Source organism: Symphalangus syndactylus, chromosome 19 (assembly GCF_028878055.3).
Source record: "Symphalangus syndactylus isolate Jambi chromosome 19, NHGRI_mSymSyn1-v2.1_pri, whole genome shotgun sequence".
In the NCBI taxonomy this organism is placed as follows: Eukaryota; Metazoa; Chordata; class Mammalia; order Primates; family Hylobatidae; genus Symphalangus; species Symphalangus syndactylus.
The window spans coordinates 42,103,571-42,129,263 of record NC_072434.2 but is presented as its reverse complement, the minus strand read 5'-3'; the positions used below and the strand labels follow the sequence as shown (position 1 = coordinate 42,129,263).

Sequence of the window (25,693 nt, the reverse complement as noted above, 5' to 3'; positions counted from 1 at the left end):
GCGTGATCTCGGCTCACTGCAATCTCTGCCTCCCAGATTCAAGCTATTCTCCTGCCTCAGCCTCCCGAGTAGCTGGGATTACAGGCAACTGCCATCATGCCCGACTAATTTTTATATTTTTGTAGAGATGGGGTTTCACCATGTTGGCCAGGCTGGTCTCAAACTCCTGACCTCAGGTGATCCACCCGCCTTGGCCTCCCAAAGTGCTAGGATTACAGGTATGAGCCACCGCGCCCAGTCATGCCAGGCTAATTTTTGTATTTTTAGTAGAGATGAGTTTTCACCATGTTGGCCAGGCTGATCTTGACCTCAGGTGATCCGCTCACCTCGGCCTCCCAAAGCGCTGGGATGACAGGCGTGAACTACCGCGCCTGGTCACTCAGTGAGTTCTTATTGGGCAATAATGATTGGCTTAACCAAAGGCCTGGCAGCCTTTGTACCAAACTGCTAGCACTATTTACCTCTAGGGAGGGAGACTATGGGAAATGAGGATACTTTCATTTTTATTTTATATCATGAGGTATTGTTTGGATTTTTACAATGAACTTGCATTTCTTTTGTAATGAAGAAAATAATACAGAGGAAATAACAACAACTAAACCTTTGGCCTGGATTATCATCGGCTGGAAATTCATGTTGGATGCAAGTTTTTATTGATAACAAGTTATTTTTTGGTTTATATGCAAAAAAATGTTTATTGAATGCCTCCTATTTGGCTGGTACTGCCTAGGCACTTTCACAGGTATTTCATCCTAATCCTCACAACAGCCCTATGAGGTAATAATTGGTCCCAGTTTACAGAGGCCTTGGGTGGGAGATTATTGCTTGATATACTTCTATTTGCCAGCATTTTTGTTGGCAAGACGTTCGTATTGGCTGGTGATTCACTGGTCAAGAGCTCTCATTGGCCAGGAGTTCCTATTTGTTGCTGTAAGATTCAAATAATCAAAATACTAGAATTTTTCCCCCACAAGAATGATGGGACCAGTGGCATAAGAGTGAAGGAAGGAGAGTCAGTGGGTCTCTCCCTTTGAAGCACCATTTGAGTTTGCATTGGTCAGCCCCACACAGGTGGGCGGGATGAGGTGGTCGAGAAGGAGACGCAGTGGTTATAAGTCTTCTCGCTTCAGTAGGATGAGCTTCCTCACGAGCGCTGTGATCTGGGGTCTGACCTCCTCCACTGACACAGTTGGGTCCCAAGCCCCTACCACCTTTCCATCTGGGGCTACAAGGTACTTCCAGAAGTTCCAAGTGGGCTCCTTCCCAGAAGTCTCTAGAGAAAAAGGAAGGAGAGCAAAGTGTGCTACCCTGCGTACCCTCTCCTGGGACTTCACTCTCAGTGTCCATCTTTCCCTGGTGGCAGCTAATTCTGATGCCCAGTCCACACCCCAGACCACTCCAACCAGAATCTCTGCGGATGAGGCTCAGGCATCAGCATTTTTCAAAAGCCCCCTGGGAGGTTCCAAAGTGGGGCCAAGGTTGAGAACGACTGCTGTACGATTCTGTGACGTGCTTGATAAAGTGGTATCAAATCCTCTTTTATTAATGACTTCAAACCACTGAATAGTCTACACCCTATTCTCTAATTCAGTTTTAATGGTTTCCAAATGTTAGTCCATGGACTGGTTTCATCAGAATCACTGGGGGTCAGGGGAGTGCTTAAAATAAAGATTCTTGGGCCCTGCTTCAGTAGGTCTCAGCCTTGTGCATTTTTAAGAGCTCCCCAGGTGCTTCTAAAAGCAAGGCCGGGTTTGATCTATAACTGTGCGAACTGGGAAGGAACTAATAAAAGAACACAGAGAAAAAAATAAACATTAGGACTGAGCCACAGAGGAAAACGCAAACCTGCCTCAGTAAGGGACCTTTTGTTTGCTGCACTGTTGCTTCTCATTTACCCCTCCAGGTGAATGGGTTGCAGGGTGGGGTGGTGGCGAGGGATACAAAGGCCACCAGAAGCACGGAATGAGAAAAGGCAAAAATGGGGCCTCCAAAGGAGAAGGCCTGAGGGAAGAAACAGGGTCAGAATGGCAAGCTTAGCCCATGACCCCATTCTGTGGCTCTGAGGCTTCTGCAGCTGGAGAAGGGATCTAGTTCTCAAATATTAAGATCTGGTATTTTAGCTCAGAAGGTCTCCCTCCATGGCCTACAGACTCCGCCACTGACTCAGGGTGGAGACGCCTGTCCGCCATCTTGGTCAGCTTTCTCCAAGCAGGTGGCATCCCCTGTCTATGCCTTGGTTTCTCCATCATATGTCCATAAACTCATCTAGCTCACACTGACTTAAATGTCTCCTTCTAGGAGCCCCTGAATATGAAAACAGGATCCCAGAAAAGTCCAAAAGAGTGACTTCTGAGGGAGAAGTGAGAGGCAGCAGGTATGGAAATATTCTTAGGCAGGAATACCCCTCAGCTTGTACCTGCCTCCACTCTCCTCAAAGATTAGTGCTGGAACAAAGCATCAGTCCACCTGAGAGGATCAGGAAGGGGAAGGGGCCCCAGGTCACGCAACCAGCCAGTGGCTTCTGCTGCCCAGGGAGCCATGGCCTCAGCCAGCTGAGGGAGGTGTGAGGGGATGAAGAGACCAGGACTTACGGGCCAGGTACTTGAAGGCAGGATGGGCACCAGTACCGGTGACTGCAATCTTGCTAAACATGGGGAATGAGACACTGTAGGTGCGGCGGGCAAAGCTCTCAATCTCCTTGTTGCTGTCAGGCTCCTGTTGGCCAAACTGGTTGCAGGGGAAGGCGAGCACGTTGAAGTGGTGGGGACCCAGGTCCCGCTGCAGCTGCTGCAGGGCTCGGTAGTGCTGGTCTGTGAAGCCGCACTCGCTGGCCACATTCACCACCAGGGACACCTGTATGACAGAAACAAAACAAAACAAAGCCCAGACAAGCCAGTGAAGAGGCATGAACCTGTACATGCCCTGACACGTCTCCACATGTGACTCCCTCAACAGTTAATACTGCCTCACACATACAAGAACACTGTACACATATGTAAATGTGTGTCCAGTGCTCTCACACATACACAAACATGCACACAGACAGGCACATATGAAATCAAACATTCAGGAGCTTACAGATGTGTGCGCACATACAAGAACATCTGTGAACATAAGTATACAACATACATAAATAGGTATGCACATGTGCCATGATACAAACATATGTTAGCAAACACCACACATGCCCATACACACAGCACATCCACAGACAGAGGCACACATACTGGTGAGCACATACTGAGAGCTGATAAGAGGGGGTACAAAGGCAGACCTGGGCTCAATTTTTGGCTCAGTCATCTAGCACTCGCCACTCTGCAGTGTGTCAGTTTCCCTTCTAGAATGTGAACCTACTGAGGGCAGGAGCTATGTCCACTTCATCTCTGGGCCTGGCATATGAAAAAGTCTCGGTAAGTTTCAGCTGAATGAGTAAGTGTGCACACAAACACAAACGCCTGCATGGGAACATAGACAAACACAGGTTTTCTTGACAAAAGAACCCTCATAACCCCAGGGCAATACCTTTTTGTCCCCCTCCTCTCCAGAGAACCAATACCACTTTTTTTGTTGTTGTTGTTTCTGAGACAAGGTCCATGGCTGGAGCAATGGCATGCATAATCATAACAGGACATCCCCCCAACAGTTTGCAGTCTCAAACTTCTGAGCTGGAGTGATCCTCCCACCTCAGCCTCTCAAGTAGCTAGGACTACAGGCATGTGCCATCACACCTGGCTAATTTTTTAATTTTTACTTTTGGTAGAGACAGGTCTCGCCATGTTGTCCAGGCTGGACTCAAAAACTCTTGGCCTCAGGCAATCCTACCAACTAAGCCTCCCAAAGTGCTAGGATTAAGTCATGAACCACCATGCCTGGCCTACCACTTTCTTTTATCACTAGACTAATCCCTACATTTATTAAAGCCTTTAGGCAATAAATATAAAGCTGGCTAATGGAACTTGATTATAATACTGTGATTAGAATTTTGGCTTAAATGCTATGTTTTTAGCTTCTAGGTATATATTATTAAAGGATTTTAAACGTTACCCTGTGCCTAGGCAGCCTAGCCCTATCCTCCATAATTGACATTTGGGTCAGATAATTATTTGTTGTTGGGGGGATGTCCTGTTTATTTATTGTCAGATGTTTTTGGCAGTATCCCTGGCCTCTACCCACTAGATGCCTAGTCTTGACAATCAAAAATGTCTCCGGACATTGCCAATTGTGCCCTAAAGGGAATAATCACCCCTAGTTGAGAACTACTGGGCTAGACGATTGAACTACTGAGCTGTACCTCCTGTACCCTACCTCCACCAGGTGAGAAAGGACCCATGCCTGGGGCCACTGGCTATTAGAACAACCTCCTCAATTTGAGGTCAGCATACACCATACTCTGCCTGGAATGGTGAGAAACTGGGACTCTTAACTCCCTTCCTCAGTTAGGGTTCTTCCTTTTTTCCCCCTGCTGGATCCCTGGGCAATGAGAACATTAAAGCTTTTTTAAATTATTTATTTATTTATTTATTTATTTATTTTTTAAGACAGGGTCTTGCTCTGCTACCCAGGCTGGAGTGCAGTGGCGCGATCTTGGCTCACTGCAACCTCCACCTCCTGGGTTCAAGCAATTCTCCTGCCTCAGCCTCCTGAGTAGCTGAGATTATAGGCACATGCCACCATGCCCGGCTAATTTTTGTATTTTTTTAGTACAGACGGGGTTTCACCATGTTGGCCAGGCTAGCCTCTAACTCCTAACCTTGTGATCCGCCCGCCTCAGCCTCCTAAAGTGCTGGGATTACAGGCATGAGCCACTGCGTCCGGCCAAAGCTTGCTTATTTTTAACTCACACCTTGCATGTCTGCCCACTCTTTTGGAAGGGGGAAAATCTGGCTTCTAGTTCCATCCCTGAAACCAAAAAGCTTGGTCCTTAGAAACCAAAACACAGACAGACACACCCAAGTACACACAGTTAATTTACATATGTACATATACAAGCACAGACACAGACTCAGATTTGTACACAGAAGAAGTAAACAAATAAACCATTCACAAACACACACACTACACGTAACCCCACACATTTCCAAGTGGTCACCCATTCATCCATACTGGTCTAAATGACTATGGTCCCAATTAGCCTGAGGGCATCAACCATGTCAATCTTGCTCATGACTATGTCATCAGAGCCGGACCCAGTGTCAGACATGTAGTAGGAGCCAGTAAATGTTTGCAGGTGAAGGAATGAGCATATTGCCCAAGCAGCCGGCCTAGCTTGGGTTAACTCAGCACCAATTACAGCTTTTCTGGACTCACTGTTCCCCGGTTTACTGCTGAACTTGGCAACTAAGAGCATAGACTCTGCGCTGGACTGTCTGGGTTCAAATTCTAACTCTCTTACTAGCTGTGTGACCTTGTTCTATTTTTGTCTTAGCACTTACTACTACTAGGAATTACCCTGTGCATTTCTCAGTTCCTTGTTTATTGTCTCTTTCTTCTCCTGACCCCATATAAGCTCCACTTAGCGGAAATGTATCTGTTTTGTTCACCACTGTATCCCCAGGGCCTGACCTAGTATCTAGTTAGCATACAGTAGGTGTTCAATAATGAACAACGAATTAAGTAGCAGAGCTGGTCAGAGGCTAAACCTGGGGCTCTCTGGTGAGCTGCCCTAGAGAGAACAGGAGGCCTGAATTGGAACGGGCCCTGTTCTTGGTTCTTTGCCCAGAGTTCTAAATGAAGTTCCTGCTGGGATCCACCAAACACAGGTGCAGAGCACTGTACAGTTTACTAAGTGCATCCACGCCATCATCTGATTTGAAACTCACGACACTCTGGGGGACAATCAAGACAGGGATTACTGCCCCCAAGACTCCCCAGCATAATCGAAAATTTCAAGGCTTATAGAGTACTGGTCTTCACTAAAGATGGTGTTGCTCCCAGGAGAAAAATGTTGACATCTATTTTTGTGTGGTTCATCCAAAACTGGACGCTGGCCCACCTGTTCATTAGATTTCAACTCCCCAGCCATTTCACACCAGTCCCCAGGTCCATCCTGAAGAGGTCCACTCCGGGAGTTCTTCACTGCACATAATGTGACATGCAGGCTTCTCAATGTAGTGTTCAAGGTCCCGCCTGCTCCCTTGCCAATCCTTTCAGCCTCATCTTCCACCACTCTTAGCCTCCAGCTTTAGACTCTTTGAAGCACAACAGCTGGAACTCCTGGCCCCCCCCACTCCCCACCCTTCTTGCTGTTTGCTTCTTAGTCTTGCTAAAATCCACTCGTATTCAAAGACTCAACCCAGATACCCTTCCTCTCCGAAGTCTTCTCTGAGCTTAGATTCCCTCTTGGTAAGGAGGGGGCAATTAGCCTGGATGACTCTTATCTGTGCCCGAGCTGCCATCTAACGACTTGAACTACAGAGAACCCCGGATGTGGCGGTGGGGTTCTCTTCCAGGCCCCGTCTTTCTAGTGTAGTGTGACCTTGTGCGAATGCCTGCCCTCTCTGCGCCTTTGTGCCCTCTCCCAAGGATGATTCGTGTGAGGTCTCCGTGCATCTGAAATAACTCCCTCTGCCCTGCACGTAGATCTCCACAGTGTTCTTCACTGGACTCCGAATCAGCCACTCCCCGTTCCAGATGCAAAAAATGGGGACGGGAGAGGGAAAGGCCGCACGATGCTACGGTTACTTTTTTCACCCGTGAATGGCAAAGGCTGGGCAGTGGTGCCCGGCCTTCCGGCGAAGGTCTGGACCCCGCTGCCCAAAGGTGCCGGTAGCGAAGTGGGCGCCGACTGCGAGCGCTTCGGGTTCCTCCGCGCCAGGGCCGTGCCACGTAGCCGCGGGCCGGGCCGGGCGCGGGATGGGGGCGCCGCGCCAGAGGTCACGGCCGAGTGGGGCGGGGGCCGGGGTTTGGCGGCCGCGCGGCTGGGGCGTCCTCGGAGCCACACCGCGCGGGGGCCCGGGCTGGGGGGCGCCCCCAGCAGGCCCCGCCAGGGCGAGTCCGGGCCCCGCGGCACCCCAGACCCCGCGCACTCACCGAGCCGCGGTACTTCTCCAGCGACACCAGTTTGCCCCGGATGTTGACCGCCTTGAAGTCGTAGAAGTCCTGCTCCTGCTGCGCGCAGGCCGCAGCCCACAGGAGCAGCCACGCCGCTGCCGCCGTCGCCGCCACCATGGCTTGTTCCCGAGGTGGCGGCGTCGCGAGGGCAAAGACGGGGCGGGGGGATCCGGCGCGGAGGGCGGGAGGAGGCGGCTCTGGCGCCGCTCGGTCCGCAAGGCAGGACGCGCCCCGTTCTCGTTCTCCTCCGCAGGCGGGTGGATGCCTGGCTCTGGACCTCAGTTTCCCCGTCTGTCCTGAGGCAGCGCCCCCCTGCCCCGGACCCCAGAGCCAGGGTTTCAGGATTCTGTCCCCTGAGACTGGAGTTCGTTTCAGTGAGGCTCCCTCTTGTCCCAGGAAGCAGCGATTTGGCAGGGACAGGGAGGCAAAAATCCGAGAGCTCAGCTTCTCATTAGTGCAGCGGCCTTAGGCTGGCCTGGTCACGCCCCCACTCCGACCTCAGTTTCTCCACATGTTAAGTGGAGCTAGTTGGTATAAGATGGAAGTAATAGAAAAACGGATGCGAAACACTTTTAACAGTTGAATGGTGCCTGCAAACTTCAGGTGAATGAATGCATGTTCCCTGAAAGTGATGGCTGGGAGAAGAAGAGAGGACCGAGAGGGCCTGTTGCAGGTTAGGTTCCTGGAAGCAGATTCTGAGATGGAGATTGGAGTGCAGGATGTTTATGAGGGAGCACCCTTGGGATCAACACGCGTGGGAAGGATGGGAGGGAACAGGAGTGGCAGAGGGGGAAAGTAGTGAGCTCCATGCAGGCCCCAAGACAGTTTTAGCTGACTCGACAGGGACTCTGGAGCTAGAGTAGCCCATCAGATGAGCTAAGATGGCCAGGTCACCCTGCCTTTATCAGTCCTTGGATGTGGGGCCACCTGGCAAGTGGGGCAACAAGGGCCAAGATGGCCCTGTCTGTGGAGAAGCTGACATTACAGGCTTTGTGCTAACAGCACTCCTAGTAGCTGGTGTCTGTCCTAAGTCCTCAGTGATGGGGGATCCGGGCAGCACATCACAATGTCTCTCCTGCTCAGAAAACCCCTGCTGAGCCCATGAAAGGTCAAGCATGGGGCTGGATCCTGTACTCACAGGCTGTGAGTTTTTTCCGGAAACTCACAGGCTGGTGTGAGAGAAACCAGGTAAACTGCAGATTTCATGTAATGTGGTAAGGGCTAAGCACTCCTGTGGTCATTCAACAAAAACTTCCTGAGCACCTTTTCTATGCCAAGTTTTGCTTTACGTGATTCTTAGGCAGGGATGAACAGGAGGGCATGATCTCTATCCAGGGAGACACAGGAATTAAATAATGTATAAATAGCTCTAAAATTACTATTGTGGTGAGTACCACCTAAACTAGCCTGGAGGGCCAAGGAGGGCTTTCCAGAAAAGGGGAGATTTGAGCTGAGCTCTGAAGAATGAGTAGAAATTGGCCAGGATGAAGCAAGGTACAAGTGCAAAGGTCCTGGGGGGAAAGGAACATGGTGCATTGAGTAACAAAGAAGGCTCGTTTGGTTGGAACAGAGAGGACAAAGGATGAGAGGGGAAGGTGGAGAGGTAGGCGGAAGTGAGATCACACAGAGCCTACTAGGCCACAGTAAGGACTATGGTCTTTAAACTAAAAAAATAAAGGTTCTTTTTAGCAGGGAGGTATCACAATGAGTCTTATGTTGTAGAAAGATCTCTTTTGACAGGGCCCAGTGGCTCACACCTGTAATCCCAATGCTTTGGGAAGCCAAGGCTGGAGGATTGCTTGAGGCCAGGCGTTCAAGACCGGCCTGGGCAACATAGCAAGAAATGTCTCTTAAAAAAATTAAAAAATTAGGCCGAGTGCAGTGGCTTACACCTGTAATTCCAGCACTTTGGGAGGCCTAGTCAGGCAGATCACAAGGTCAGGAGATCGAGACCATCCTGGCTAACGCAGTGAAACCCCATCTCTACTAAAAATACAAAAAATTAGCCAGGTGTGGTGGCACACACCTGTAGTCCCAGCTACTTGGGAAGCTGAGGCAGGAGAATCGCTTGAACCCGGGAGGCAGAGGTTGCGGTGAGCAGAGATTGTGCCACTGCACTCCATCCCAGGTGACAGAGCAAGACTCCATCTTAAAAAAAAAAAAATTAAAAATTAGCCTCGTGTGGTAGCATGTGCCTGTGGTTCTAGCTATTCAGGAGGCTGAGACAGGAGGATTGCTTGAGCCCAGGAGTTCAAGGTTGCAGTGAGCTATGATCATACCACTGCACTCCAACGTAGGTGACACAGACACTATCTCAAAAAAAAGAAAAAAAATCTTTCTGGCTGTTCTGTGGAGTGGACAGGAAAGGGCAAGAGCAGATGTGGTCTAGATGTTGGAGTTGATGTAGCTCCAGGGCTACCTCTTAGAGGCCCAGAGGCAGTTGCTACCTAGCCTGAGCAGCCAGGCTAGGTGACAGCGGAGTTATACCTTGAAAGAGGAATGGGAATTCTCTAGGAGGGTTAGGGCAACAATGTTAGACTGAAAGAGCAGTATCTATGACGGCACAGAGTCTGACAGAAGTGCTTGGCTGTTTGAGGTGAGAAGAGGTGTGGGGCAGATGAGATTGGAAGGGTCATGAGGATAGAGAAGGGCCTTGAGTGCCAAGTCACTCTCTAAAGTGTGGCAAGCAAAGGTTTTGAAGCTGGCCACAAAATCATATAGTTACTAGGACTCGAACCCAGGCCTTCAGATGTAGACTATGGGATTTTTCTGCACCGCCAAGGTGGCCTCACTCTTCAGGAGAAGGCAACATTATCAGGAGAGGTGGAGAGCAGGGGAAAGGGCGCTCCAGGCAAGGGCCAAGGCATACATAAGGTGCCCCTGCCCATCCTGCTCCTTCTTCTCCCCCTCTTTTGGGAGCCTTAAGCCTGTGATGGGTCCCACAGCTATTAAATGGTCTCTTCTCTCTCTGCCCTCTGGAACCATTGGGCTCTCTTCCTGCCACCTGTCCCTTTCACTCAGCCTCTTCTCCAGTGTCCCAGTAACCAGGAGTTCTCAAATTCTACTTCATATAACTTGGAGTGTTGCAAGTTTGGCCAAGCTATTTCCTTTTAAAATCCAGATAGATGGGCCGGGAGCAGTGGCTCACATGTGTATACAAAATTAGCCGGGCGTGGTGGCGCATGCCTGTAATTCCAGCTACTTGGGAGGCTGAGGCAGGAGAATTGCTTGAAACCAGGAGGCAGAGGTTGCGGTGAGCCAAGATCGTGCCATTGCACTACAGCCTGGGCAACAAAAGCGAAACTCCCGTCTCAAAAAAAAAAAAAAAAAAAAAAAAAATCCGATAGATGGGCATTTCTACTAAGCAGGGGGAAAAAAGTTAATAGTTAAATATTTCTCAGCTGTAACTTTATTTCCTGGGCACTTTTCTCCTTTCCTATTTATGCTTCAAAACCCAGCTCATATGTGAAAAAGATACTTGCTCATGCATGTTTATAGCAACAGAATTTGTAATTGCAAAAATGTGGAACCAACTGAAATACCCGTCAATCAACGAGTGGATAAAGAAACTGTGGCATACTCCATACAATTGAATACTACTCAGCCATAAAAAGGAATGAATTAGTCAAACCAATCCCCTGAGCCCTATGCAAATCAGACACCGCCTCCTCCAGCCTCCTCGTGTAACTGGCTGGTTTCTGCTGTACTTGGGGTTTCCTCTCACAGCTTTAGAGCCCCCCCACCTCTGTCTCTGTACAGGAAGCGTTTCTTCCTTCTTCCTTGCCTGTTGGGAGAGAGAAGAAATAAAAACTAAAACTAATAATACAAAACCTATAGTACTTTACTTTTTTTTTTTTTGAGACAGACTCTCACTCTGTGGCTCAGGCTGGAGTGCAGCGGCACAATCTCGGCTCACTGCAACCTCTGCCTCCCGGGTTCAAATGATTCTGTGCCTCTGCCTCCCGAGTACCTGGGATTACAGGCACCCACCACCACGCGCAGCTAAATTTTTTTAGCATTTTTAGTAGAGACGGGGTTTCACCATATTGGCTAGGCTGGTCTCAAACTCCTGGCCTCAAGTGGTCCTTCCGCCTTGGCCTCCTAAAGTGCTGGGATTACAGACGTGAGCCACCGCGCCCGGCCAACATGTGGTACTTTACATGGCATTAAGCTGGGCAGAGGGTAGAGTAGTATGGTAGTAGAGTAAGAAGGGATCGTAACTTTAATTTGAATGATCAGGAAGCCTCACTGAGAAAACGGTATTTGGGCAAAGACCTAAAGAATGTCAGAGAGCAAAGTAGAAGAGCAATCTCGGTAGAGGAAGCAGCAAGTACAAGGGCCTGGAGGCAGGAGCAGGCACGATGTGTTTGCTGAACAGCAAAGAGTCTAGTGTGGCTGGATCAGAGTGAGCAAGGGGAAGAGTAACAGAAGGTGACATCAGAGAGGTAAGGGATGGGTACACAGCTACCGTAGCATCTTACAAGCCATCGTGAAGACTGTGGCTTTGACTCTGAGTGGGATGGGAAGCCACTTAAGGGTTTTAATCAGGGAATGGACATTTCTAATTTATGTTTTAACAGAATCATTCTGACTGCAGTACTGAAATGAGGAAAATAGTCAGGAGGCTATTGCAGTAATCCTCATAAGGGGACATGTGGGCAGTGGAGGTGGTGAGAAGTAGATTCTGAATATATTTTGAAAGCAGAGGCTGGGTGTGGTGGCTCATGCCTGTAATCCCAACAAGAATCTCTTGATGCTAGGAGTTCAAGACCAGCCTAGGCAACATAGTGAGACCCTGTTTCTAAAAAAAAAAAAAAAAAAAAAAAAAGTAGCCAGGCATGGTAGTGTGCACCTGCAGTCGTAGCTACTTGGGAGGCTGAGGCAGGAGAGTCGCTTGAGCCTAGGAATTTGAGGCTGCAGTGAACATGATTCCTTCACTGCACGCCATCCTAGGAGACAGAGTGAGACTCTGTCACTAAAAATAAAAATAAAGGTAGGGCGCAGGGGCTGACGCCTGTAATCCCAGCACTTTGGGAGACCGAGGTGGGCGGATCACCTGAGGTCAGGAGTTTGAGACCACCCTGGCCAACATGGCGAAACCCTATCTCTACTAAAAATACAAAAAGAGGCTGGTCATGGTGGCACATGCCTGTAATCCCAGCTACTCGAGAGGCTGAGGCAGGAGAATTGCTTGAACCTGGGAGGCGGAGATTGCAGTGAGCCGAGATCGTGCCACTGCACTCCAGCCTGGGCAACAGAGTGAGACCCTGTCTCAAAAATAAATAAATAAATAAATAAATAGAAAGTAGAGGCAAAAGTATTTCCTGACAGGTGGAATATAGGGAATGAGAGAAAGACAAGAGTCACAGATGACTTTAAGGTTTTTGGCCAGAGCAATTGGAAAGATGGAGTTGCCATTAATTGGGATGAGGATGCTTGTTGGGGGAACTGGTTCGGGATGGAAAATCAAGAGCTCAGTTTTGGACATGTTAAGTTTGAGTTGCCTGTTAGCAATGTAGTAAACATTTACAAATTGGCTTTGTAGGAGAAAAAGGTGCGTGTGTGTGTGTGTGTGTGTGTGTGTATAAGTTTATTATAAGGTTTACTGATATAAATGATGCATAGCACACAATTCACAAATAATAAAATATATAGTACTTCTTATTGTAAATTCCATATGGCCAATTTATTCCCAGAGAATGTTTTAATTGATGTTTGCCAAACTCTTATATCTATAGCCAAGTAATGGTTGCAATTGCTGAACATGTATAATTCCAAGATTAATGTTGGTTGATATTTTTATTTCCATTAATAGTAAGATGAAAGCAAAACAATAGAGATATATGCCAGAACAAGGATAAAGTCAATAATACAAGGGCTTTCTTTGTAGCATCTGAGAGTAGTTTCCAATACCAGAAGAATATTTACACTAATTTTTGTGTTATTCACAAAGCAATGGCTATAGACACAATATACTCTCAATTTAATCTGTATTGTTAACATTTTTTCCATTACTTTCTTAAGTCTAGGCAATAAACAAAACAATAAATCAACCCCTGATAGCAACATTTGCTAATATGTGGTGTAATACTCCCACCCTGGTTGATTTTGAGCTTCCAACATGACGTTACTGAACGTGGAGTTAGCAAGAGATGTGAGAATAGCATACCATTATGTAGTATTTCCACAATACAGATAGAATAGACATCAATAAACTTGAGAGCACAGAAAATCATAAAACAGAGTAAAACAATTAGAAAATGATAAGTTTTCAATATTACCTTTCTTTTTAACATAATTTCTTTAATTTTAAAAATGTAATTTAATTGTTAGGAATGGCTGTGGTGGCTGGGTGCAGTGGCTCACTCCTGTAATCCCAGCACTTTGGGAGGCCGAGGCAGGCAGATCATGAGGTCAGGAGATCGAGACCATCCTGGCTAACACGGTGAAACCCCGTCTCTACTAAAAATACAAAAAATTAGCCGGGCGAGGTGGCAGGCGCCTGTGGTCCCAGCTACACAGGAGGCTGAGGCAGGTGGATCATCTGAGGTCAGGAGTTTGAAACCAGCCTGGCCAAGATGGCGAAACCCCATCTCTACTAAAAATACAAAAATTAGCGGGGCGTGGTGGCAGGCACCTGTAATCCCAGCTACTCGAGAGGCTGAGGCAGGAGAATCACTTGAGCCTGAGAGGTGGAGGTTTCAGTGAGCTGAGATCATGCTATTGCACTCCAGCCTGGGTGACAGAGTGAGACTCTGTCTCAAATATATATATATATATATATATATATATATATATATTTGGGAGTGGACAGCACACAGAATATTTAAAACCATGGTACTGGATGATGATGGTGAGTTGGAATAGAGAGAAAAGAGAACAAAGGACAGCCCCTGGGACTCCAGCATTCGGCACCAAGGAGATGAAGACATGAGGGAGCCAGAAAAAGACACTGAAAAAGAGTAGCCACAGGAAGGACCAAAAACCCAAAAGAGTGCGATGTCATGGAAGCCAAGTGATGAATTTGTTCCAGAATGAAGAGAGCGATTAACTGGTAAAATGCTGTTGATAAATCTAGGAAGATTAGGACTGAGACCTGAACATGGGATTTAGCAATTTATCCTTCAACCACTAAAGGGAATTAAACAGACAAAATCACATTTCCGTGCCTCTTTGCCATTCCTCATCTGCTTCCCCTGCCTATATTGTTTTCCCGCCCTCGTGCTTACAGCAAGTTCCTATAGGGCTTCCAGGTTTTATTAATCAGGGCCTCAATAGGAAACAGATGACACACTCAGATTAGGGGAATTTGAGGAAGGCTCATTTACACAGGGACTAATTTCCATTGTGTGGGTGGGGTGTAGGAGAAGACAGGGATCGTTCAGGAACCTATCTGAACTGTTAACATCCCTTGACCTGAATGGATGGGAAGAGGGAGGAGAGATTTTGGAAGCTGGAAAAAGAGTCCTATACACCAAGCCATCTTGAAAGGGGCAGTCCCCCCCATTTTTTTTTTTTTTGAGACAAAGTCTTCGTCACCCAGGCTGGAGTGCAGTGGCGCGATCTCAGCTCACTGAAACTCTGCCTCCTGGGTTCAAGTGATTTTTGTGCCTCAGCCTCCCAGAGGCTGTTACTTTCAAAGGAGAATCACAGCCAGCCCAAGGTAAACTTACAGGGAAGGAGCCAGGGAGTTAATTCATCTCCTCTTTCTCACCAGTCTCCTTCGGGGATATTGGCCGGTACCTGAGTGGAAGCCAGGGAGCAAAGGAGCCCATCGATGTCAGCTGTACAGGTTCAGTGTACCAAGCAGACAATGGGGGTGGACAGTGGATCCAAAGAGTCAGACAGAAGGTGTGCAGCACACAAACCCAACTCAGAAAACAGCTTTTCTCTGAGGCTTTTCTCAACACTTTTATTTAGGTAGTTAGTTGCCCCCATTCTAAGCTTTCCTTTTCTTGTTTTTTTATTTTATTTATTTATTTATTTATTTATTTATTTGAGACAGAGTCTTGCTGTCGCCCAGGCTGGAGTGCAATGGCGCGATCTCCGCTCACTGCAGGCTCCGCCCCCCGGGGTTCACGCCATTCTCCTGCCTCAGCCTCCCCAGTAGCTGGGACTACAGGCGCCCGCCACCTCGCCCGGCTAATTTTTTGGATTTTTAGTAGAGATGGGGTTTCACTGTGTTAGCCAAGATGGTCTCAATCTCCTGACCTCATGATCCGCCCGCCTCGGCCTCCCAAAGTGCTAGGATTACAGGCGTGAGCCACTGTGCCCGGCCTTGTTTTTTTATTTTTTAGAGACGGTGTTTCATTCTGTCACCCAGGCTGTAGTGCAGTAGTGTGATCATAGCTCACTGCTGCCATCAACTCCTGGGCTCAAGCAGTCTTCCTGCTACAGCTTCCCGAGTAGCTGGAATTACAGGAATGGGCCACCACACCCAGCTAATTTTTTTTCTATATTTTCAGAGATTGGGGGTGGGGGTGGGGTCTCACTATGATGTCCAGGCTTGTCTTGAACTCCTGGCCTATCTCGGCCTCCCGAGTAACTGAGATTAGATTACAGGCGTCAGCCATGGAGCCCAATTTGTGCTTTCATGTAATGTAGCACTTATCATGCTGTATTGCAATGATCCACAATACTGTCTGCACCTTAGAATCACCTGGGGAACGTTTAAAAAACACTAATGCCCAGGCTCCACCCTAGACCAACTGAATCAGGAAGTCTGGGGATAGGGTCCCAGCACTATGTATTTTAAAAATACCCCAGCGGATTTTAAGGTGCAGTCAGGATTGACAATCACTGTCGTGATGTCATTGCCTGTCTACCTGTATGTTACCTTGAGGAATTTGTAGCTCTTTGAGTGCAGGACCGTGTTTGATTCAAACCTGTCACTAACCTGCAGCATGGGACCTTGTACAGGGCGGATGCTCAGGACATGAAAGTTCACATTAAAGAGTATTAAGATTTTAATTTTTGTGTAATTTTGTTATGATTGTGATATGTATGTCATCTAGGGCATTGTTTTTCAAACTGAGAGTTGCAACCCATTAGTAAGTCATAGAATCAACTTAGTAGCTCAGACTAGCATGGAAAAAAAATTGAATAGAAAAGTCAGAGAATGTCCTATACAGTAATGGTTAGGGTAGTATTGTGAAACACACATGTGTAATCCAGGATGCAATGTAATCTATACTTCTCCCGTGGGTTTCATTCAAAATGCTTGAAATTCACTGACCTAGGACAAATAATATAACTATGCTTGTGTTTTGTTATCTTTGAAATGGGGATAATAATACTACGTTCTACCCCATGGCATTGTAATGAAGATTAGATGAGCTATCATATATAAAGTGCTTGATGTCCAGCACAGAGTAAATAATCAACAGTAGCCGTTAATGTTGTGCGACAACAAACATTTGTAACGAGTAGAATATAAAATTGTATTCATGCCATAGTTACTGCTGTGTGATATTATGCACGCAGTTAGACAAGTGTGATTTATCTTACTATATTAGATCAGTTATTATTGGTAAGTGCTATGGCAATAAATAAGCTTTTACAAATAGGAAACAGTGTACCCAGCTTCTTTTCTTGAGGCCAGGAATATTCTGGGGCCTGATTAGAGTGGCGGAGGTGCTGTCTTAGATTCTATCTAAGGCTACATCCTATTAATATCTTTACTGCATTTGACCGGTGCCCACAAGCTATCTCTGCACCTGCTCTTGGAAAATTAACACAGCTCTGTTTAGAGGCCCTAGTGGGGAGGGACTCAGCAGGCCTTAGTTATTTAAGTGTCTAAAACATTTTGCACCATGCCTGGCACTCAATAAATGTAGGCTAAATTGAATTGAACTGTTGATAACTGTTGCGTGACCTTGATCAAGTCACTCCCACTCTCTGGACCAGATTTTCCTGTATGTAAAATAAGGGAGGCTGCATGGAAGGTTAGAAGTAGAAGACACCTCTGATTTTACAAATGGGGAAGCTGAAACCCAAATAGGGGAAGGGACTTGCCCAAGTTCAAACCCGAGAGAGACAGAGGTTACAGCTGAAATCTCCCCACTCTGTGGTAGAGCACTTTGGATTGCCAAATATAATAGTAGCATTGTATTGTCAATCCAGTTCTGTAGTCCTGGGAACAGTTAGAAGCAACAAACTAAAGATACTCATAGCAGCAGGGATAGATTGAAAAAATATAGTGTGGTATGCAAAAGTAAAATACAGATGATATATATAACCTAGTACCATTTATATAAATGTAAAATATGTGCACACAGAATGAAAATGCATATTTTGCAAGAACAACATAAATGGCTACACAATAAACACATTAGAAGAGTTGTCTGTAGGGATAGGGAGAGGAAAGGGAATGAAAGGCAATAAGTTGGGCCCAGTGCAGTGGCTCATGCCTATAATCCTAGTGCTTTGGGAGGCCAAGGCAGGAGGATCATTTGAGGTCGAGAGTTCGAGACCAGCCTGACCAACATGGAGAAACCCCATCTCTACTAAAAATACAAAATTAGCCGGGCGTGGTGGCACATGCCTGTAATCCCAGCTACTCGGGAGGCTGAGGCAGGAGAATCACTTGAACCTGGGAGGCGGAGGTTGTGGTAAGCAGAGATCGTGCCATTGCACTCCAGCCTGGGCAATAAGAGCGAAACTCTATCTCATAAAAAAAAAAAAAAAAAAAGGTGGGAGGACGGTAAATAAAAAAGAAAGAGGCCTTTGAGGCCAAAGGATACAGTGTGCTATGAATTGAGAAATATGTTTACCTCAATTCTCTGTACCTGAAGCTGAAAAATAATATAAGCCATGTGTCTCGTGGATTTTTTTCTATTATTATGTATAAAAGGAAAGCAGGTAAGTTCTGAAATTGATTTCTAAAAGTCCCTTCCTCCTCTCTTTGGCCTCTACCCTCCTTTGGGCCTTGGCTTCTCTTACCTGGACTCCTGGAACACCTTTTTTTTTTTTTTTTTCTTTGAGACAGAGTGTCCCTTTGTCACCCTAGCTGGAGTGCAGTGGCATGATCTCGGCTCACTGCAACCTCTACCTCCCGGGTTCAAGCGATTCTCCTGCCTCAGCCTCCCCGAGTAGCTGGGACTGACAGGCACATGCCACCATGCCTGGCTAATTTTTTTTTTTTGTATTTTTAGTAGAGACGAGGTTTCACCATGTTGGCCAGGCTGGTCTCGAACTCCTGACCTCCAGTGATCTGCCCGCCTCGGCCTCCCAAAGTGCTGGGATTACAGGCGCGAGCCACTATGCCTGGTTCTGATGAGAAGTCCTTTCTTTGTGCCCCCACACCCCTGTGTATTTATCATGCAGTGTTGTAAATTTCTGTTTACCTAATATGCAGAATTTGGCACGTGATAGGTATTCAAAAATTTTTTTTAAAAAACTTCTTATTGACATATAATATACATACAGCAAAGTTAAGATATTGCAAGCATATGGCCTTGATAAACTTTGCGAAGTGAACACACCATATAACATACATTCAGATTTTTTTTTTTTCTGGGCTGGTGGGGACAGGATCTCACTTTGACGTCCAGGCTGTGGTGCAGTGGTGTGATCATGTCTCACTGCATCCTCAACCTCCTGGGTTCAAGTGATCCTCCCTCCTCAGCCCCCCAACTCCCCAGTCGCTGGGACTACAGGTGCATGCCACCACACCCGGCTAATTTTTGTATATTTTGTGGAGATAGGGTTTTGCCATGTTGCCCAGGTTGGTCTCGAACTCCTGGGCTCCAGCAAATCTACCTGCCTTGGCCTCCCAAAGTGTGGGATTACAGGCATGAGCCACTATACCTGGCCTGCCCCCAGATTTATAGTATTTCCAGGACTCCAGAAGGCCTCCTTATGCTACTTCCAGTCACTACTTCCCAAGCCCCCAATCCTGATTTCTGAAAGCATAGATTAGTTTGGCCTGTTTTTTATTTTATCTAAATAGAATCATACAGAATGTACTCTTTTCTATTTGGCTTCTTTCACTTATCATATGTTTCACTCATCAATATTCCATATTTTTGTGTGTAATTGTAGATTGTTCATTCTCATGCCATATGTATGCTATTAAATTGTGCAAATATGCTACAACTTGTTTAACCATTGTACTGTTGATGGGCACTCAATACATATTTCTTGGATGAATGAAGAAATCTGTCCATCTTGCTACTCTGTGAGTTCTTTGACGAATGAGATAGGGTTTTATTCATCTCTAAGTCCCCGGTATCTAGCATGGGGCCTGGTACTTGGTTGGAGCGCAGTGAGAATTTGAGGAATGAAGTGATGTATGATTCCCCCGAGCCTTTGTAATTAACTGGTCATTTCCCCATCCACGGTGGGGCCCCAGCTTCAGATCCCTGGGTGATGCAGGTGAGTTGCTAGGCAACAGCATGAGGTTGGCTCTGGGGTCACAGTGGAGAGTGTGCTGCTAAGGCCAGCCTGACGGTAATTGGAAACACTTCTATTCAGCAGCCTCTGGTTCCTCCTTTCCAGCCCATCCCCTCCCCCCAGTCCCCTCCCCCCACAGCTGCAAGAAGGATTGTTTTAAAACAGGCATCAGATCCCTGTGCTCCCCTATTCCAAAACCTCCTGGCTCTCCTGGAAGAAACCAAGGTTTAGAGAGTTGAAATAACTTGCCCAAAGTCCAGAAAACAAGTAAAGTCCAGAATCAAACCCAGGGTTGTCTGAGTTCTTTCCACTATTTTGATTTTGGAAAAGTTGAATTTGAGGTGCCCACTGGTGGAGAGATCCGAGCTGGACTCTGCTGTGGTCACCTTGCTGCTCTCCCCAGCAAAGCTTTCCATGGAGTAGGTGCTGCAATCACAAACAAGAGCCCAGAGGCCAGGAGGACAGTTTCCCGTGGGAGAAAGGATAACCTTGAAGGTTCTCTCCAACTTGATATCTGAAATTTGGGATTGGTGGGCTTTGAATCATAGAGCAGCAATACCAGAACCCCAGAGCCTCTCTGCCTGACCTCACTGATCCCCAAAAGGCACAACAGATCAGTAAGCACTTGACCCAAACTATAGGAAGAAAGGAAGGCTGTCAGAAAAGGATTCCAGGACAAGGGAATATTTTGAACAACGACTAGGAGGCAGCCAGGTAGAGACCGGGGAACATGATGGAGGCAGTTCAAATGGCATGTGATATAGGTTTAGGAGAGCTTTAATAATCTGGTTGAAGCTTACTTTCCTGGGTGAAAATGTTACCAGTTGAAGGTATCCAGGTTCTTGGTGTCTTGAACAAAGAATTGGACAAAACGCACAAACAAAGCAAGGAAAGAACGAAACAACAAAAGCAGAGATTTGTTGAAAATCAACGTACACAGGGGCTCAAAATCCCCTTTACAGAATTGTCTAGGGTTTAAATACCCTCTAGAGGTTTCCCTTGGGTTACTTGGTGTACACCCTAGGTAAATGAAGTAGTGGCGGGCAATCAGTCTGATTGATTGTGAAAAGCAACCAGTCAGAGGCTGAAGTGAAGTTACAAAATTAACACTTCTATGCAAACAAATACTTGGCCCGAAATTAGTCTGATTGGTTGCTCAGCGGCTGAAGGGAAGCTACAAAGTTACGCTCCTATGTAAACGTCTGATTGGTTGCAGAAATACTTTCAATTTTCCAACTGCCACACAGAAAAAAAGGCGGGGGGGTTTGCAAAGGGAGTAGCCTCCAGTCCTTTTGTTACTTGGGTGTGGAAAGTTGGAGTTTTCCTTTTGATTTGGTTCTAGGAAGTCAGCATGAATCTGCCTTAGATTCCCTGCCTCCAGGCCCTATTCTCCTGCCTCAAAATTACAGTTCTTTCAGGTATTCATCCATTCATTCATTTATTCCACAAATATTTATTGTGAGCCATGTACCCTGTGCTTCAACCACACTGAAGTTCTTATTTCTTTTCATATAATGAAAACTCTATCCACCTCAAACTTTTGCATACATACACAGTTCTATGGAAAGCCATGACATTATGTCTGTAATCTGCATGTAGAATGGGGAAAGGGCATGTGAAAGAAGGCTTCCAGGAGGAAGTGTCACTCCAGCTGATACTAGAAAGATGTGTGGTTTTACTCAGGTCAGGAAAGGGGAAGAGGGAACTGGTCTAGAGAGAGGAACAACACGAGTAAAGGCTCAGAGGCGAGACAGCGTGGTCCATTTGGACAAGCAAAAGAAGCTTCTCACGGCAAATTTTTTTTTTTTTGAGACGGAGTCTCGCTCTGTCTCCCAGGCTGGAGTGCAGTGGCGCGATCTCGGCTCACTGCAAGCTCCGCCTCCCGGGTTCACGCCATTCTCCTGCCTCAGCCTCTCGGAGTAGCTGGGACTACAGGCGCCCGCCACCACGCCTGGCTAATTTTTTTTTTGTATTTTTAGTAGAGACGGGGTTTCACCGTGGTCTCAATCTCCTGACCTCGTGATCCGCCCGCCTCGGCCTCCCAAAGTGCTGGGATTACAAGCGTGAGCCACCGCGCCTGGCCCTCATGGCAAATTTTTACACATTCTTTTAGTCTCCACTGAAACATAAGCCTTCTTCGTGGAGCCATTCCCCATGGCTCCACATGGGTGCCATGTCCCAGGGAGACTTCTATCCTCTCCTGTTCCCTGAAGCCTTACAATGTCTTTTCTTAGACAGGATTTATTACATTATATTATCATTTATCTGGGTTGTAATATTTTGTTTATATTTATCTGCCTTCTAAAGACTGTAAGTTCTTGAAGACAGGGAACTATGTCTGATTCTGCCTTGCAACAGCAACTAGTGAATAGTGGGCACCTAACAAATATTGTTGAGGCTGGATGCAGTGGCTCACACTTGGAATCCCAGCACTTTGAGAGGCCAAGGGGGGAGAATTGCTTGAGGCCAGGAGTTTGAGACCAGCCTGGGCAACATAGCAAGACCCCATCTCTACAAAAAATTTTAAAACTTAGCTAGGTGTGGTGGTGCCCAGCTGTAGTCCAAGCTGCTGAGGAGGCTAAGGCAGAGGGATTGCTTGGGCCCAGGATTTCAAGGCTTCTGTGAGCTATGAATATGCCACTGCACTCCAGCCTGGGTGACAGAGCAAGACCCTATCTAAATAAATAAATATTTTTGGAAAACTGAATAAATGAACAAACTATTTCTGTGTCTTTCTCCTCCACTGAAGAATGAGTTGCTCAAAGGCAAGAATCCTATCTAATTAGTCTCTAAGAACTCTCGTGGCTTTTCCTATAGTGGAGAGTGCCCGGGCTTTCAGGAACAAACAAACTAAGGGAAAATCTCAGTTGAACCCCATACTAGCTTGTGAGTTTGAGTAAGTTACTTAACCTTCTTTGACTTCACTTTCCCAAGGGTCAAGTGGAGCAATAGTTCCAGCCTCACAGGATTGTTGTGAAGGTTGAATGAGAAAATGCTATAAATGCCTATCACAGTACTTGGCACATAGTTAGTGCTGGCTGAATGAACGGACAGATGGGTTGCATAGCAGTGGCTGAAGAGAAGAACAAGGAAAAGACGGTTCCCCTTGGCCAGGTGTGGTGGCTCAGACCTGTAATCCCAGCACTTCAGGAGGCCGAGGCAGGTGGATGGCTTGAGCCCAGGAGTTTGAGACCAACCTGGGCAACATGGCAAAACGCCGTCTGTACAAAAAAATGCAAAAATTAGCATGGTGGTGCATGCCTGCAGTCCCAGCTACTTGGGAGGCTGAGGTGGGGGGACTGCTTAAGGCCGGGAGTTTGAGGCTGCAGTGAACTAAGATCATGCCACTGCACTCCACCCTGGGCAACAGAGTGAGACCCTGTCTCAAAAAACAGAAAAAAAAAAAAAAAAAAAAAAAAAAAAACAGCAAAAAAGACAATTCCCCTTTATCTTCAGATAAAGAGGATTTTTTCCCTCCATCATTTTTGGGAGAAGACTAAAGAGCTTTCCACTTCTTCTTGACAGGTGAAGCCAGCTGGGCTTCCAGGTCAGGTGGGGACTTGGAGAACTTTTCTGTCTAGCTAAAGGATTGTAAATGCACCAATCAGTGCTCTGCATCTAGCTAAAGGTTTGTAAATGCTCCAATCAGCATGCTGTAAAAATGCACCAATCAGTGCTCCGTGTCTAAAAGTTTGTAAATGCACCAATCAGCACTCTCTAAAAACGGACCAGTCAGCACTCTGTAAAATGGACCAGTCAGCGCTCCGTAAAATAGACAAATCAGTAGGATGTGGGCGGGGCCAAATAAGGGAATAAAAGCTGGCCAGCCTAGCAAGCAGCGGTAACCGGCTCTGTCCCCTTCTACAGTGTGGAAGGTTTGTTGTTTCACTCTTCATAATAAATCTTGCTGCTGTTCATTTTTTGGGTCTCCACTACCTTTATGAACTGTAAACACTCGCTGCAAAGGTCTGCGGCTTCACTCCTGAAGTCAGCGAGACCACGAAACCACTGGGAGGAACAAACAACTCTGGACGCGCCACCTTTAAGAGCTGTAACACTCACTGAGAAGGTCTGCGGCTTCATTCCTGAGACCACGAACCCACCGGAAGGAAGAAACTCCGGACACATCTGAACATCTGAAAGAACAAACTCCGGACACACCATCTTTAATAACTGTAACACTCACTGTGAGGGTCCACGGCTTCATTCTTGAAGTCAGCAAGACCAAGAACCCACCGGAAGGAACCAATTCTGAACACATTCTCACTCAGGGAGCCCAAATTCCAATTTAGAACCCCCTAACGGCCAGGCGCGGTGGCTTACGCCTGTAATCCCAGCACTTTGGGAGGCCGAGGCAGGCAGATCACAAGGTCAGGAGATCGAGACCATCTGGCTAACATGGTGAAACCCCATCTCTACTAAAAATACAAAAAATTAGCCAGGTGTTGTGGTGGAGCCTGTAGTCCCAGGTACTCGGAGGGCTGATGGAGAAGAATTGCTTGAACCCAGGAGGCTGAGGTTGCAGTGAGCTGAGATAGTGCCACTGCACTCCAGCTTGGGCGATAGAGGGAGACACTGTCTCAAAAAAACAAAAACAAAACCCTCTAACTGGGTGTTGTGTGCTCACTCCCCCTTAGACCTTACTTTCCCCATCCTTTTATTCACTCCCTTGTACCATCTGCGAGTACCAGTCTATTTTATCCCCAGACCGGAAGCCCTTGAAGGGCAAGGATCAGGATAGATTCATACCCTTGGCTCCTCAATGCCTGGTACATGGGGGAGCAGTTCTCATTAAGCACATGTGAAGTCGAAATATAAGGAACACTGAGTCTGAACAGTACATTCAGGACGACTACAGACTCTATTTCCACTCAAAGACATTCATTTAAAAATATATATATTGTTATATTGTTTCCTGGTAGCAATTTTTTTTTTCTTTTTGTTGTTGTTGTTGTTGTTTTTGAGACAAGAGTTTCACTCTGTTGCCCAGGCTGGAGTGCAATGGCACGATCTCAGCTCACTGCAACTCTGCCCCCTGGTTCAAGTGATTCTCCTGCCTCAGCCTCTCGAGTAGCTGGGACTATAGGCCTGTGCTACCACACCTGGCTAATTTTTGTATTTTTAGTAGAGACAGGATTTCACCTTGTTGCCTAGGCTGGTCTCCAACTCCTGACCTCCAGTGATCCGCCGGCCTCGGCCTCCCAAAGTGCTGGGATTACAGGCGTGAGCCACTGCGCCCAGCCTAAAAAATCTTTTGAAATTGATTCTCCTGTAAACACTCAAAGAATGTCTATCCTGTGGCTGGGCTGTGACTGACTCTTAGAATAAAGTGGAGGTCTCTTAATTGTAAAGACATGAAATATCTGAATCTTCCTGCTTACTTATTTGGAGTAATTGGCAATAATTTTCCCTTCCCCCACCTTCTGATTGAGAGACAGCTCACTTCCTACGAGAAGAAAACCAGATCACTAACCTGGGAACCCGAGTCTTGGAAAGAGTTTATTTTACCAGAGCATGCTTCCAGAGGGAGCGGAAAGCAGGAAGCCTGCGTTTTCTCTCTGTTTCAGTCCACCTGGTACCTGGACTTATCACCATCCTTGTGACTGATCTCAGCTTCCCCCCCTCCCTCTTGGGACACTTTGCAGCCTCTGAAATATTTGGGCAGATGTTTCCTGTGGAAAATATTCCATAGCGCTGCCCTCTGTTATATGGGTTTCTGGTAGAAGTATCAAAGGTCTGAAGCTGGGCCCCATATTGAGATGCTAGGAGGTATACTGTACTCGTAAGGAGTCTGATGTGATATTAGAAAATTCCTTTTTTAGAAATTTATTTACATTGTCAACAATTAAAACCTCTTCTTTTCTTCAGCTGGCAAACTTTGGGATTTATCAAACTCTTAGCCCTACCACTGATTAACTACATAGCTCTGGACAAGTTTCTTAACCTCTCTGGAACTCGATTTCCTTTTCTGAAAAAAAATTTGGGGGGAAATAACAGTTCTTACCTCCAAGGGTTATGATGAGGTGGGGAAAGAAGGTATATGAAATCCTGGCATATAGTAATTGCTAGTAAGTTTTAACCATTATTACAGCTCTACCGTTGAACCAAAGGCTCGGCTCTGCCCAGTTTTTTAGCCAATCCTGGCCAACATGGGGGCAGAAAGCTTCATTTATAATAGCAGGCAGGGCCAATAATTAGACTGGTTTGGGATAGACCAGGTGTGACCCCTGGTTCAGTTTGCACAAGTGGT

The 25,693-nt window shown here is 46.7% G+C and overlaps 2 protein-coding genes across 8 annotated transcripts in view; one reads left to right on the top strand and one right to left on the bottom strand.

Annotated features, from left to right (window-relative positions):
* TUT4 (terminal uridylyl transferase 4) overlaps positions 1–25,693 on the top strand; it is a 223,386-nt gene that overhangs the window by 30,301 nt on the left and 167,392 nt on the right. The gene's annotated exons all lie outside the window — the stretch shown is intronic.
* GPX7 (glutathione peroxidase 7) lies at positions 614–9,360 on the bottom strand. 2 transcript variants are annotated; one of them, XM_055235275.2, is made up of 3 exons: positions 7,030–9,360; positions 2,592–2,853; positions 614–1,273 (listed from the first exon to the last, which is right to left on the bottom strand). In XM_055235275.2, the coding sequence occupies exons 1-3, from the start codon at positions 7,165–7,167 to the stop codon at positions 1,110–1,112; spliced, it is 564 nt and encodes a 187-aa protein (XP_055091250.1). In that variant the 5' UTR covers positions 7,168–9,360; the 3' UTR covers positions 614–1,109. The 2 variants fall into 2 exon arrangements, with proteins under 2 accessions (XP_055091250.1, XP_063469883.1); XM_063613813.1 differs by lacking the exon at positions 7,030–9,360 and adding an exon at positions 5,993–6,854.

Bases quoted from the DNA above. Each gene is read 5' to 3' on its own strand.
- GPX7 (XM_055235275.2), bottom strand. From the start codon at position 7,167: ATGGTGGCGGCGACGGCGGCAGCGGCGTGGCTGCTCCTGTGGGCTGCG. The intron at 2,854-7,029 runs GTGAGTGCGCGG...TCTGTCATACAG, and splicing joins TGGAGAAGTACCGCGGCTCG to GTGTCCCTGGTGGTGAATGT. The intron at 1,274-2,591 runs GTAAGTCCTGGT...CTTTTTCTCTAG, and splicing joins TGCCTTCAAGTACCTGGCCC to AGACTTCTGGGAAGGAGCCC.